At 46.7% G+C, this 16,385-nt stretch overlaps 1 protein-coding gene across 1 annotated transcript in view; it reads right to left on the bottom strand.

Annotated features, from left to right (window-relative positions):
* The window catches only part of trrap (transformation/transcription domain-associated protein), a 227,597-nt gene that overhangs the window by 127,172 nt on the left and 84,040 nt on the right, over positions 1-16,385 (bottom strand). Inside the window, exons 29-31 of the mRNA XM_085999960.1 lie at positions 10,306-10,374; positions 5,457-5,576; positions 150-269 (exon numbers count right to left, since the gene is read on the bottom strand). Coding sequence (XP_085856086.1) covers positions 150-269; positions 5,457-5,576; positions 10,306-10,374 — 309 coding nt within the window. The remainder of the gene's footprint in view (positions 1-149; positions 270-5,456; positions 5,577-10,305; positions 10,375-16,385) is intronic.

Here is a 16,385-nt window from a genome sequence, read left to right as displayed (position 1 = left end):
GATTGATCCCAAGGCCAGTTTGAAGTGGCGGCTCCCACTAAAATCAACAGAGCTGCACACTGTGATAAGGCAACACACCACCGCTATAACCTACTTCACTGGAGCAGTGACTTGAAAAAGCAGGTCTCCACAGGGCTAATGAAGATTACCATGAACATTCTGCTCCATTGAGGATCATTCAAAGTGGCTTCCATCATAAAAAGCTCCACCGTCTGTGCCGGGTAACGTGTCAAAAACTTTATCAGAGGCTCACGGAATGGACTTCCAGCCTGTATGAGCAGAATAAATTATTTAATACAAGAATTTCATTTAAATTCTAACCAAAGCACACATTCTGTTTGTTCATCTACATGCATACATTGATTAATTTGGACAATATAAATATCATTTGATAACAGTCACTTTTTCACCACTCAGGGTCAGGCTCTAGACTCAAGGTTCGCTCAGGGTCACGATGCTACATACTGCGAACACTGTGGTAAACCACTGTTATTGTTGTTCACCGTTGTTGTTGTTGTTGCACACTGTTGTATCTATGCATGCCTCAGCTGGCTCCACCCCTGGCTCCACCCACATGCCCAGGTATAAAGGTGACTGCTCTGCAGCCCCCTGCCTTCTTGGAAACCGGTCAACCACGAGAGGCATGCTCTGTTCTTTGTTAATAAAAGCCTTTTAGTTACTCTCCTAACTCTCCGTCTTTTATGAGTAATTGATAGCGCATCAATTTTATTAACAAAAACAAAATGTCGGCACCAAACGCTGAGCAGCAGGCGCTGCAGCAAAGGACGGCACCAAACGCTGAGCAGCAGGCGCTGCTGCATGCCCTCAGACCAACATGCCTGGACCTAGACCCTCAAGAGGCGGGTTCGTCTACCAAGTTCGCACAATGGCTGCGTTGCTTCGAAGCTTACCTGAAAGCCTCAGCCGTGACACTAGATGGAAACAAACTAAAAATCCTGGCCTCCAAGGTGGGCCACCAAGTCTACACGCTCATCCAGGACGCGACTACCTACGCGGCGGCTATCGATCTGCTAAAAGGACAATACACACGCCCGGTAAATACGGTTTATGCCAGACACCTCCTGAGATCCCGCAAACAGCAGTCCAGGGAATTGGTGGAGGCATTCCTACGGGCACTACAGATACTTGGCCGAGCCTGCGATTGTAAAGAGGTATCGGCCGCGACACACACGGAGGGACTTATCAGAGATGCTTTCGTTGCGGGCCTCAAGTCCGACTACTCCCGGCAGAGACTGCTGGAGAAGGGCGAAATCGACCTGAAGAAGGCAGTGTCCCTCGCGCTCTCGCTAGACGCAGCCCACCGGAATATGGACGCATTCTCCCCTAACCGCTCCGCACCGTGGACGCCGCAACCTTGGGTCATGGGACCGCCACCTCCGGCACCAACTGCTGCAGCGATGTCCAAGGGCCCGAAATGTTACTTTTGTGGCCAGGCAAAACACCCCAGAGCACGCTGCCCGGCGAAAAACGCTACCTGCTCTGGCTGCGGGAAGAAAGGACACTACGTCAGCGCCTGCAAAGGTAAAACCGCTAACGCCAGCAGCGCCGCGTGTGAACCGTGGGGGCAGCCATCTTGTCCGCCATCTTGGACACCTCCAACTCCAATCGCGGGTGACCCGGACTCAACCACCGCCTCGTCTGACGACCACAGCGACTCGCTCGACCATACGCTGGCCTCCGTGACGCTGGACCAATCTCTCCCTCACCAACTGTCCAGGTCCATGATGGACATTACGGTAAACGGCCGCGCCACTACCTGCCTTTTCGACAGCGGGAGCACGGAGAGCTTTATCCACCCCGACACGGTGCGCAGTTACTCTCTCCCGGTCCTGCCAACGCGCCATCGGATCTCTATGGCTTCCAAATCCCATTCAGCAGACGTCGGTGGCTACTGTGTAGTGACCCTTTCAGTAAGGGGCACAGAATACAAAAATTTTAAACTTCTTGTCCTACCCCATCTCTGCGCTGCCGTTCTACTGGGGTTGGATTTTCAGTGTCACATTAGCGTACGGCGGACCCCTCCCCCCACTCACAGTCCGCAGCCAGCAGCTTTTAAATCGCCCGCCGCGCACCATTTGCAGCCTCTCCACGCTTAAAGTCTCCCCCCCCCCTTGTTCGCTAACCTCACCCGCGACTGTAAGCCCATCGCTACCAAAAGCAGGCGGTACACTGCCGGGGATAGGAGCTTCATTAAATCCGAAGTAGCAAGACTCCTGAAGGAAGGGATTATTGAGGGTAGCACTAGCCCATGGCGAGCACAAGTGGTGGTAGTGAAGACTGGCGAAAAACAGCGCCTAATTATTGACTACAGCCAGACGATCAATCGCTACACCCAGTTAGATGCATACCCACTCCCCCGCATATCTGACATGGTCAATCAGATAGCACAATACCGGGTGTTCTCGACGATTGATCTGAAGTCGGCATACCACCAGCTCCCCATCAGGGCTGAGGACCGCCAGTACACAGCTTTTGAAGCTGACTGTCGTCTCTACTACTTCCTCCGAGTCCCCTTCGGCGTCACCAACGGGGTTTCGGTCTTCCAAAGGGAGATGGACCGAATGGTTGACCAGAACGCGCTGCAGGCCACCTTCCCCTATCTAGACAACGTCACCATCTGCGGCCACGACCAGCAGGACCATGACGTTAACCTAGAGAAATTCCTCCGTACGGCCCAGCGGCTGAATCTAACATACAACAAGGACAAATGTATGTTTCGCACCACGCGCCTCGCCATTCTTGGCTGCGTAGTGGAGAACGGAGTCATCGGCCCCGACCCCGACAGAATGCGCCCCCTTATGGAGCTCCCCCTCCCCCACTGCCAAAAAGCACTGGAGATGCCTAGGGTTTTTCTCTTACTATGCTCAGTGGGTGCCCAACTATGCGGACAAAGCCAGACCCCTCATCAAGTCCACCTCCTTCCCCCTGACAGCAGAGGCATGTGCAGCCTTCACTCTCATAAAAAGAGATATTGCGAAGGCCACAATGCACGCAGTGGATGAGTCCATCCCTTTCCAAGTGGAGAGCGACGCATCCGACTTCGCCCTAGCTGCAACCCTTAACCAGGCGGGGAGACCCGTGGCCTTTTTCTCAAGGACCCTCCAGGGCCCCGAGATTCGACACTCCTCTGTCGAAAAGGAGGCCCAGGCCATTGTGGAAGCGGTGCGACATTGGAGGCATTACCTGGCCGGAAAATGATTTACCCTGCTCACTGACCAGCGTTCAGTAGCTTTTATGTTTAACAATAAGCAGAGGGGCAAAATCAAGAACGACAAGATCTTGAGGTGGAGAATTGAACTCTCCACCTACAATTACGATATCTTGTACCGGCCCGGGAAACTCAATGAGCCCCCAGATGCCCTATCACGTGGTACATGCGCCAACGCGCAGGTTGATAGACTGCAGACCCTCCACAATGACCTCTGCCACCCGGGGGTCACTAGGTTCTTCCATTTCATCAAATCTCGTAACCTGCCCTACTCCATCGAGGAGGTCAGGACCATGACCAGGAACTGCCAAATCTGTGCTGAGTGCAAACTGCATTTTTATAGGCCAGACAGAGCAAGCCTGATCAAGGCCACTCGCCCCTTCGAGCGCCTGAGCGTCGATTTTAAAGGGCCCCTCCCCTCCTCTGACCGCAACGTGTACTTCCTCAACATAATTGATGAGTACTCCCGTTTCCCATCCCTTGCCCAGACATGACCAGTACCACGGTCATTAAAGGTCTGAATGACCTTTTCGCCTTGTTCGGCTTCCCTAGCTATATCCATAGCGACCGGGGCTCATCCTTTATGAGCGACGAACTCCGTCAGTACCTGCTCACGAGAGGTATTGCTACAAGCAGAACCACCAGCTACAACCCCCGGGGGAACGGCCAGGTGGAAAGAGAGAACGCGACGGTTTGGAAGGCCGTCCTCTTAAACTTAAAATCTAAGGGCCTTCCGACCTCTCGCTGGCAGGAGGTCCTCCCTGCGGCGCTCCACTCCATTCGGTCACTGCTTTGTACGGCCACCAATGCCACCCCCCATGAAAAAATGTTCACTTTCACCAGGAAGTCCACATCGGGGACCTCGCTACCGACATGGCTGACGTCTCCAGGACCCGTCCTACTGCGGAAGCACGTGAGGTCCCATAAAACGGACCCCCTGGTCGAGAGGGTGAGCCTCCTCCACGCCAACCCCCAGTATGCTTACGTGGCGTACCCGGACGGGCGGGAGGACACAGTCTCCATACGAGACCTCGCACCTTCGGGTGCCCCTGAAACACCACCATTGCCATCCACCACTACCCACAACCCAACCCCTGTAGATGGCATGCCGCAGCCCCAGGACCCGTCATTGACCACCCACCCACTCAATGAGACGCCAGATTCAACGTTGGATGCTGCACCATCACCGCCGCCACCACGACGATCAGGACGGCATACAAGGCCACCTGATAGACTTATTTACACGAACCTTTAGTACACTTCACCCCGCCGGACTCAATTTTAAACAAGGGGTGAATGTGGTAAACCACTGTTATTGTTGTTCACCGTTGTTGTTGCACACTGTTGTATCTATGCATGCCTCAGCTGGCTCCGCCCCTGGCTCCACCCACATGCCCAGGTATAAAGGTGACTGCTCTGCAGCCCCCTGCCTTCTTGGAAACCAGTCAACCACGAGAGGCATGCTCTGTTCTTTGTTAATAAAAGCCTTTGAGTTACTCTCCTAACTCTCCGTCTCTTATGAGTAATTGATAGCGCATCAAACACATTTTCATATGAAGAATAAATCTGTGGTTAACGGCTCGCTTATCAGTTTTTCAGCATTCTTATGACTAATTTTCACAGCTCATTCCCTGCTCAACTGGCACACACTCTCACACGCAGACTCTCGCGCACCCCCCCAGTCACATACACGGACAGAGACACACAAACAGAGACAGACACGTGCACCCCCCCCACACTCACACCAATCTCACCCTCCCCCACTCACACCACCCCCCCCCAATCTTTGCCCTATTGTTTCCACAATTAAAGTTAGTCAATAAAGTCTAGTACACATTCACGTTCTAGAACTAAATACTGTGAACTGTGTCCAGAGCTTGTATTTCAGGTAATCTGTGAGCAGCTAAATAGTTTTAACCTAAATTATAACAAACAGATTATAACAAAAGTTGTTTATATTGTATAAAAAACAAAGAAATCACTGATGTTACTTTCAAAATTCTTTAACAGCACATTATACTATTAAACAGATGTGGGAATTAATTAAAAAGAGTTCTGATGAAAGGTCATCGATCTGAACCGTTGACTCTGTTCCGCTCTGCACAGACGCTGCCTGACCTGCTCAGTGTTTGCCAGCATTCTCTGTTAATAAAACTGTATTTGGCCAATGCCAAGTTGTGGTGGGGGGGGGGGGGTTGGAGGAGGGTGACATAGCAAATGTTATTACCTCAATAAGCATGGCCCGTTCAGTTTTCATCACAACCTCTAACAGGGGCTTCACCAGTGTCTGAGGTGCAGCCGGAATCAAGTGGAACAGATTAATGATGGCCGAGCAGATTTTCATTTCCTGCGCAAGCAAATTAGAAATATTATGAAAAGGGCCATCAATCCAAGTTGCTGTACAGATGTAAAGCATCACTCCATTAACTACACACAACTGCCCGCTGCCCACTTCCGGGACTATAAATGGATGTCAGCAGAAAATATCGGAGCACAGAATGGATGCCGATCTTTCAGTTGAAGCAACTCCGCCGTATTGCTGGAAATGTACTTCTCACTTGTGATCACTCAAATGTGATGTTGTCTGATTGCTGATCGCTCCAGCAAATTAAGCCTTTGTTCCTAAATAATCTTTGTTCTGCAAATCAGTCTTACAAACTATTTCTGCTTTTTTTTCCCAATCTAACTGAAAGCCAGAGAGATGAGTGGCGGAAATAAAATGCGGCAAATGAACCACTCATTACAACAAATCCTTTCATAATTTAACTATAATTGCCCATTAAAGAAAACTCCTGTCAGCTTTTCATTGCTTTGAACAGTCACATCACAAAATGCATCCAAAATATCTGCACAATCGTTTCAAAATGGCTTGCACAGGGAAATATCTTTTTCAAAATTGAAGTCACTACCTTCCCGTATATTGCCATTAAATTAATATCATATTGTATAATATGTGATTATATCATCGAATCAATAGATTTTTGGGCACTAAGGGAATCAAGGGATATGGGGATAGTGCAGGAAAGTGGAGTTGAGGTTGAAGATCAGCCATGATCTCATTGAATGGCGGAGCAGGCTCGAGGGGCTGTATGGCCTACTCCTGCTCTTAATTACATGTGCGCCCCTATGAACTAGGTACTTTCTCTTTGATACAATCCCAAAGACAAGAATGGGTAAGGGGCTGGAGGTGGGGTTGTGAAGGCTGGGAAGCGAGAAAGATAATTAAAATGTTACAATAAGGAACTTTAAAAGATCTTTCCCGACCCATGCCATGGTGGCACAGAGAAGGGCACTGGTCGAGTTTGATTCACTGTTGATTTGGTTAGGTACATGTAATTAGTTCTTAGCCTGGACTCTGGGTAGCGTGCTACAGTATTGAACCATTCCATTTTTTTTTTTACACCAAGGTGGCAAGGGAGCAGCTGAATCATTTGTTTGCTTGTGTAACGGAGATCACACAGCAGCTTTAGATCACTGCTCGGTCCACCCGAGAGATACGGACTGGGAGACAAACAGCATACACAAGTGGAAGCATTCGGAGAAAATAAATACAGGTTAATAAATTCATATTTAATAAAGACCTCCACAGATAAAGTCATCAAAATCTCTAAACACCGTTTCTAAGACAAAAAAATCCTCCACATGCGCTTGACTTTTTACACTTTAGATTTAAACCCCACAAGGGCACAGATAAAACGACCACTAGAAGTTTCCACAGCACGGCAATTTCAAGCAAAATGCACATTGCCAACAAACGCACTACTACAACAGCTCAATACAAGACAGAGAAAACACCACAACACCATTGGATAACTTCCTGCTGCACTCACAGCCTTTACCAGAATTCTCACCTCTACCCCCTCCATGGCAGGCTAAACCAAAACAAGAATCATGACGTAAAAGAAATCGAACAGGACAGGCATTAGGAGCTACTCGCAATAATGAGATCGAGTCAATGAATTAATAAAAACAAAAGCCTAGAGATTCGTCAAAACATTATTTCACTATAATTATCAAGTGTTCATACAAGATATAGCGTCAACCGTGGCTCAGTGGGTCACACTCTCGCCTGAGTCAGAAGGTTGTGGGTTCAAGTCCCACTCCAGAGACTTGAGCACAAAAATCTAGGCTGATGTTCCAGTGCAGTGCTAAGGGAGTGCTGCACTGTCGGAGGTGCCGTCTTTCAGATGAGACGTTAAACCGAGGCCCCATCTGCCCTCGCAGGTGGACGTAAAAGATCCCAAGGCACTATTTCAAGAAGATCTGGGGAGTTATCCCGGTGTCCTGGCCAATATTTATCCCTCAACCAACATCACTAAAAAAATGATTATCTGGTCGTTATCACATTGCTGTTTGTGGGACCTTGCTATGTGGAAATTGGCTGCCGCGTTTCTTACATTACAACTTCAAAAGTACTTCATTGGCTGTAAAGCACTTTGGGACGACCTGAGGTTGTGAAAGGTACTATAGAAATGCAAGTCTTTCTTTCTTTCTTTCTTTCAAGAGTTTGTTACATGCTAACGTGGACAGATCTCAAATGGTGTCTTGCGGTGGCTTGAATGTTTAGAATATTAAGGTGGTGGGCACATTTAAGGATAAGGGGTAAGCCATTTAGGACAGAGATGAGGAGGAATTTCTTCACCCAGAGAGTGGTTAACCTGTGGAATTATCTACCAGACCAGGCAGTTGAGGCCAACTTAAGAAATATATCTAACTCCTTAAATATATTTAATAAGGCTAAAGGGATCAAGGGATATGGGGAGAAAGCAGGGACAGGGTACTGAATTTGGATGATCAGCCATGATCTCATTAAATGGCGGAACAGGCTTGAGGGGCCGAATGGCCTACTCCTGCTCCCATCTTCTATGTTTCTATATTTCAAGCCGTCTTGCAGAGGGCCTTCCGCCATAATGAAGGCAGTGCAGGGCTATGGGGAAAGAACAAGGGAGTGGGACTAATTGGAGAGCACTTTCAAAGAGCCGGCACAGGCACAATGGGCCAAACGGTCTCCTTCTGTGCTGTTAAGATTCTACAAAAACCATTATAGCTAAATCACACTGCAAAAAATGTGAATTTGGAATGTTAAAATAAAGTACAGGTAGACTATCTTTTATCCGAAAACCTCGGGACCAGCCGTGTTTCGGTTTTCGGAAAATTTCGGATTTCGGAAGGTATTTTATAAGACTGGGAAATTTGTCGGAGGTGGGTCGGCGGGGGTCAGGGTCGGCCGTCGGGGGTGGGGGTCGGCGGGGGGGGGGGGGGGTCGGCGGGAGTCGGGGTCGGCGGGGGGTCGTCGGCGGGGGTCGGGGGTCGTGCGCACGACTTACGCTGACCCTCTGCTCAGCGTAAGTCATGCGCCTCTCTGGTCATGTCGTGCGCATGACTTACGCTGAACGAAAAAACCTTCGGTTTTTAGAGGGTTTCGGTTTTCGGAAGTTCGGATAAAAGGTAATCTACCTGTACTGTAATTGAGGAAAACAAAAATCAAACAATTGTCAATATGGCACAAATAAAACAATGTTAGCAATACAAACAGAATCTATTGCCACACACTGGGTGTTAAAGGAGAAGCTGTAAACTTCCTCGGGTGGGGGGGGGTCAATGGTACTCCCTTCCATTTTTTGGCAGTAATCGCACAAAATGATACATTTTCTTTCCTACTTCAGAATTTGGGTCAAATCTGTCTGATATCACAAGGGCATCAAGACATCAGAGCCCATCAATTTTAACGGAAATAACCAAGAAGAATGTGTGCCATCGTGAGTCATGCCTGCACAAAGAGCTTAACAGCTTTGCAACGAATATTTCTTTAGCTAGTGAGAAGGGGGGGGGGGGGGGGCACTAAAATTTAATGTTACAGACAGTCACCTTGAATTTCACCAGGGCTGACAAGAGGAATCAACACAATGAGAAATCTACATATGAAAAGTTGACAACTGGGACACAAGTATTAACTTCCCTGCAGCGATTTTGCGCTGAATGGATCTGGCCCGGCGGTGCGGAAGAGAAAGAACCTGCATCTTTATAGCACCTTTCACCCCCTCAGGACATTCAAAAATTATTTTTTGAAATGGAGTCCCTGTTGCTCGATCGGCAACGGCAGCAGCCAATTTGCACACAGCAAGATCCCGCAAACAGAAATGAGATGAATGACTGGGTTAGTTAGTTTTGGTGGTGTTGGTTGAGGAATGAATATTGACCAGGACAGTGAGGAGAACGCCCCTGCTCTCCTTTAAAACCGTGCCACTGGATCTTTTACGTCCACCTGAGAGGTTTAACGCCTCGCCCAAAAGACAGCACACACCTGACAGTGCAGCACTCCCTCAGTACTGGCACAGGAGTGTCAGCCTGGATTTTGTGCTCAAGTCTCTGGAGTGAGGCTTGAACCCACAAGCTTCTCAGAGGAGAGAGGGTGCTACCCACTGAGCCACGGCTGAAAATGAGGTGCAAATCTAATTAAAAACCTGCCATTTTTAGTTGCTGCAGCTGTCTGAAGACATCATCATTCAGTTTAAACAGCCATGAATTCCCTCCACTTCTGATGCACGTACTGCTCAGGAAGGAATGGGGGATAGGGGACAGGGTGCTTGGGGAGATTGAGGTAGGGGGAAGAAAATATCTCCAATGCAAGCCTTTGCTCTCATCAAAGTTTTCCCATGGTGTCTCAGTTTTGAAATATTATACTTGTTGCGAGACGACCATTATTCAGATTGGAAACTCTCTTAATGATTCTTGAGGAACTGATGAGTTGCAAATTTCTCAAGTTAATTGTTCACAAGTCAAAGGGCTTAAAATTAGTTAGAATGCTGGAATTTAATTAGACATCCTTGAAACAATTAAGTACAAAGTTTCAGCAAATTATAATCACTTGTCATACTTTTCTCAAGGTTATCTGTCATTAAAAGAGAACAGTCAGCCCCACAAACTTCATTATAATAGACCCATAGGAGTAAATCACTAATTAGTCACAATAGGTCACATTCAGCATTATTTCTTAAAACTGCATCAGAAAGGCTTGCATAAACAAAATGTTGCAGTAAATTTATCCCAATAATGCACCAGTTTTCAACACTTACATTGCCATCACTCCTCTGTCCTCCTTTGTGTGTGAGGACCACCACCTCCATCCATTTACGCAAGTGTTGCTGAGATTGGAAAGAAAAATGTTATCCATTAAATTAGTTTTCACACTGTTTGAATTCATTAGCTCATTTACTTTAGAACAGTGAGACGGTGGAACTTGAAGAGAGATTAAAATGGCATTTATGATTCCAAGGGGGAGAAATTCAGTATCGCCCCGTTTGGGGCACAATTATCGGCAAGACGCAAGGCGACAGGTGGTAAGGCAGGGGGCGCCACTCAATATTTGGTCCAGGGTGCTCACAATCTGCGGGCGCAGGAGAGCGTGGCAGTAGTGTTTAGCGCCGCCACAAAATATCTGGTCAATTTCGCGAGCGGCGCAAACATCACCGCGCCGGGTGCTGGTTGCCAACGCCCCATTAGCGCCCTCTTAGGGCATTAACGGGAGGCGCAAAGCAACCGAATTTTCCCCCCTAATCTCCCTCTGATTAGTTACTGGATTGCAGAATCAAACGCACAAGTTTAAAAACCCTGGCATTTTTTTTTCCCCCCACTCAGTATTTGGTTTATGATCCCATGACTAAAAATCAGACACAGCGATCTTTACACTGCTCAGATATGGATGCGGTAACGTAGATTACTGGACAAGTAATTTGGACTAATAAAAGAAACTTGCTGCCCTTACCAATGTTCCCGTTAAGCTGTGCGGCCGCGCAGTCATCTGCAAGGTCCCACGCAGGCCGCTCGCCAGTTTTTACATTGTAGGCACTGTGCATGCACAAAACTTTGAATGGACCGCGCACTGGTGCAGGCAGTGCGGCTTACGGGGAACATTGGTCCTTACCCGGTCTGGGCCTATATGTGACTCCAGTCTCATACCAAGATGGTTGGCTCTGAAACTCTTGCTGCAGTTGTACAGGGCCTTGGTGAGACCGCACCTTGAGTATTGTGACCAAAACTGCACACCTTACCTGAGGAAGGACGTTCTTGCCATGGAGGGAGTGCAGCGAAGATTCACCAGGCTGATACCTGGGATGGCAGGAATGACGTACGAGGAGAGATTGTGTCAATTGGGCTTATACTCACTGGAGTTTAGAAGATTGAGAGGGGATCTCATCGAAACCTATAAAATTCTGTCAGGTCTGGACAGACTAGATGCAGGAAGGATGTTTCTGATGGCCGGGGAGTCCAGAACCAGGGGTCATAGTCTAAGGATAAGGGGTAAGCCATTTAGGACTGAAATGAGGAGGAATTTCTTCACCCAGAGAGTGGTGAACCTGTGGAATTCTCTGCCACAGAGGGCGGTGGAGGCCAGTTCATTAAATATATTCAAGAAAGAGTTGGATATATTTCTTAAGGCTAAAGGGATCAAGGGATATGGGGAGAAGGCAGGGACAGGGTACTGAATTTGGATGATCAGCCATGATCTCATTGAATGGCGGAGCAGGCTCGAAGGGCCGAATGGCCTACTCCTGCTCCTATCTTCTATGTTTCTATGGCCGAGCAAGCCACTCAGTTGTATCAAGTGCTACAATATGTGAACTACATTCTCATACAAATTTCTGTACAAAATTTAAATCACTACCACTAAACAAAATACAATCCTGAAAAACCTGAACAAGTTGAATGAGAAGCATAATCCACTGAACTGTACATATCCAAAATACCGTGTGTGTAAAACATGCAGATTTATCAGTATCTCGGTCTCCCCTGGTCAGCATGCGTTTTATGCTTTAAAAAGGTGCTGGTTACAAGCAGCCTGGAAGCAGATATTTTGTGCAGAACTCACTCTGATGAGACATTGCGCTAAGAAAAGATGTGAATTGCTGAGTAATTGGACGCCCCTTTTTAAATTTTAAGCTTTCCTGATCAAATTTTAAGTTAATAAAACACTGTATTCAAATATCCTCCACAATTGAACAAAACAATTTGCTGCGTCGATTTTATCAATCGAGGCTTTCTCTAAGAATTCAGGGTCATCTCAATTTAATTTCTATACACAAGATAATTATAAACCACAAAAATACAGTCGCAGATGAGATTAAGATGAACAGAATGATGCAATGTGCCACACTGGGTTCAGAAAGTTTAATTAAATTGGCAAAATATATTAGATTGCATTCCTTTGATTCTTTCAAAGCAGTTCATCCCCTACATACAACTGAAAACATCACTGCAGAGTTGGGGAAGTATTGGATATTGCATCTCGAGGCTTAACGTTCACCAGGCAAGGAGCAGCTAATCACCCAGCTACTGTGCTCTACCCATCACCGTCCACCTGGAAAGCATGCTGACACCCAAACTAAATCTTTGGAACATGTTTAATAGATGCTCCCTTCTCCTTCCCCCAAATTGTGGTGTGCTAATGAGCTGGGTTTATATTCTCCTCCCCCATGTACCCAACCTTCTTAGAGAGAGCACAGAGTTTATCACCAGGACAGGAGACCGGAAATCCTTCTCCACAAGTGGAATATGTAGCAAGCAAACCCATTCTCCTCAGTAGCTTTAGGGCCCCTGGACAGTTGGTTAGTGTTCAAGAAGCGACTCAGCTCCTTCCACAGAATTTAACAGACAGTAGCATGCTTGGGAGGAACAGGTGACTTTGGACCTATGGTTCCCAAAGCTCTCCACCACTCATGTCTGGGTCTGTTGTAGACTCACTGATAGAGATTGATTGCTGTGATTAGTCAACAACCCCATTATTGTTGTATCATGTGATGGTAGAAGGCAAACTAGATGGACCTTTGTCCTTCTCTGTCTAGCAATTCTTATATTCCTATGCTATATGAATGACAGAGTGCAAATCCTAGAAAAGCTAAGTAAAGGTATACAGGCACAAGTATCTATTCATAGCCTGAAGGGCCAAATGGCCTAATCCTGCTCCTATTTTTCTATGTTTCTATGGTAGCTGACTCTTGGGGGTTGGAGGGTGAAATAACAAGCAGCAGTACGTCAAAGGATATTTGTCCTGAGCTATATAAACAGGTACTCAACACCCTTCCTCAGATCTTCAATATGACCATTAAACAACCACAGTTTTGACCATCTCTATTAAAATAGGTCAAAGTGTGGAAATACAACAGACATTGCACGGCTCCATCTACACCTAAAGCAGACACTAAAAACTCAACAGTATGAACTAGAATGGCGATGGGGAATTCAAGATTGTGAAAGAAAGGAGATGAATCCTTCTTTGAGGAACAGCTTAAGGGGACGAGAAACCACAACAGACAATCTACTTGGAAAGGTCTTTACCCTACAATTACACAAATCAGTTGTTAGCTTAAACAGACACACATCTGCTGCCCAAGTACAGGTAGACTATCCTTTATCCGAACTTCCGAAAACCTCTAAAAACCGAAAGTTTTTTCGTTCAGCGTAAGTCGTGCGCACGACATGACCAGAGTGGCGCACAACTTACGCTGAGCAGGGCAGAGGGTCACAGAGTTCCCTCCTGGGTAGGAGATTGCAGGCCGAGCCGGGCAGTGTGAAGGAGATACCGGGAGAGTGAACCCAACAATACAGTGGCCCGTCCGATATTCTTTTCTCCGCCCCCCCCCACCACCCGACCCGACCGATATTCTTTTCTCCCCCCACCCGACCCGTCCGATATTCTTTTCTCCCCCCCCCCCCACCCAACCCGACCCCCGACCGATATTCTTTTCTCCCCCCCCCCCCCCCACCCGACCCGACCCAACCCGAACTGCGGCCCGTCCGATATTCTTTTCTCCCCCCCGACCCCCGACAAATTTCCCAGTCTTATAATAATACCTTCTGAAATCCAAAAAATTCCGAAAACCGAAACTCAGCTGGTCCCAAGGCTTTCGGATAAGGGACAGTGTACCTGTATGAGGATGTTGGGACCACAGATTAACATTATCCAGAGTGTCAACATGTAAGGCATTGGCCAAAGACCTATGGTGAATACAAAAAGGCTTCAGGAAGGAACTTAGAAGCTTGTGAATTAAAACATCTGGCCAACATAAAGTACTGGGCAAACTTTCCCCATTGGTCTGATATTTTGTCATGGGACAATACCAAGACCAGTTCAATGCTAGCTGGCACTGAAGATTTTGGGCAGCATTCCAAGAAACCTCATTGTAACAACAACAACTTGCATTTATATAACACCTTTAATGTAGTAAAACATCCCAAAGCGCTTCACAGAAGTGTTATAAAACAAAATTGACACCGAGTCACATAAGGAGAAATTAGGCCAGATGACCAAAAGCTTGGTCAAAGAGGTAGGTTTTAAGGAGCGGCTTAAAGGAAGAAAGAGAATTAGTGAGGCAGAGAGGTTTAGGGAGGGAATTTCTGAGCTTAGGGCCTCGGCAGCTGAAGGCACAGCTGCCAGTGGTTGAGCGATTAAAATCAGGGATGCTCAAGAGGCCAGAATTAGAGGAGCACAGAGATCTCGGGGTGGGGGGGTTGGTGGCTGGAGGAGATAGAGAGGGAGGGAGGGGCGAGGCCATGGAGGGATTTGAAAACAAGGATGAGAATTTTAAAATTGAGGTGCTGCTTAACCAGGAGCCAATGTGGGTCAGCGGGCACAGGGGTGATAGTGAATGGGACTTGGCTACCTGTGTCCTAACTTGCACTGAATTTTGGATGACCTCAAGTTTACATAGGGTAGAATGTGGGAGGCCAGCCAGGAGTGCATTGGAATAGTCAGGTCTAGAGGCAACAAAGGCATGGATGAGGGTTTCAGCAGCGGATGAACAATGTTCTCTTCCCTCACCATCATGTAATGAAAACATAGTGGTTTCGCAAATTCTACATGTGTACTGAAACTCTTGAAAATTCAATGATAAACAAATAATTTTTTTTTTTTTTAATTTTTTTTTTTTATAAAAGAAATAGTTTTTTCCTCTGGCCATTTTGGTGGTTAATTGTAAGCCTAGACACGGAAGGTCCTGTCAAACTGACACGCTTTCACGTGTCCAAACCAGGAACAGAACCGGAGAATAAGTATTAACGCATCAGCGGTTCTGTAATCCAACTAAATCCGAGCATGGTACTCAAGTGGTTAAATGTCTTGCTTCATCCGAAACCGAAGCAAAATGCCTCGGCTGTATGAAAGAAGTCAATTATCAAAACACAAAAGGAGCTCTTTTTCTTTGCACTCGTAACAATGACCTGGATGGCACCTGCAAACACATTATACAGGCTTTCTACCTCATTAAATAGAAAGGAAGCTTATCCTCTCAATTATGCATTATTCTCAATCACTACTTCATGCAATTTTTCAATGCAAAATAAATGGCAAAGCAAGTACAGAAGAATATTCCCCAACATTATCAGTACCATTTTGAAATAAGGTTTCAATTTAGCACTGTTTGCGACAAAACAATGTTGAAAAGGTTATAGAGTATTGGACCACCCTTTATAACTCCACGGTAACGGCACCTATTCTTAAATTGTTTGAAATATGTAATTATTAAAGCATCGTGTAATTTAGCAATGCAAGCAAACAAACGTGCATGTAAACCAGTTGTATTAAGTGTCTTTTTCTGAAAGAAAAGACTTGCATTTCTATAGCGCCTTTCACGACCACTGGTTGTCTCAAATTGCTTTACAGCCAATGAAGTACTTTTGGAGTGTAGTCACTGTTGTAATGTGGGAAATACGGCAGCATTTTTGCACACAGCGAGCTCCCACAAACAGCAATGTGCTAATGATCAGATAATCTGTTTTTTGTTATGTTGGTTGAGGGATAAATATTGCCCCCAGGACACCAGGGAGAACTCCCCTGCTCTTCTTCGAAATAGTGCCATCGAATCTTTTATGTCCACCTGAGCACGCAGTCGGGGCCTCGGTTTAACGTCTCATCCGAAAGACGGCACTTTCGACAGTGCAGCACTCCCTCGGCACTGCACTGGAGTGTCAGCCCTAGATTTTGTGTGCTCAAGTCCCTGGAGTGGGACTTGAACCCACAACCTTTAGTCCCAAAATTGTATGGAAATGTATCTATATTATTTGTAGTATGCAATCATACACACAGAGCCCTCCTCCCAGTCCGGATGAAAGGTCATCGACCTGAAACATTAACATTTTTTTCTCTCTCTATAGATGCTGC

Source organism: Somniosus microcephalus, chromosome 11, assembly GCF_052327205.1.
Source record: "Somniosus microcephalus isolate GS21.2 chromosome 11, FLI_Smic_1.0, whole genome shotgun sequence".
Classification (NCBI taxonomy): Eukaryota; Metazoa; Chordata; class Chondrichthyes; order Squaliformes; family Somniosidae; genus Somniosus; species Somniosus microcephalus.
Note: the sequence above shows the minus strand (reverse complement) of the source record. Positions and strands in the feature narration are given on the sequence as shown.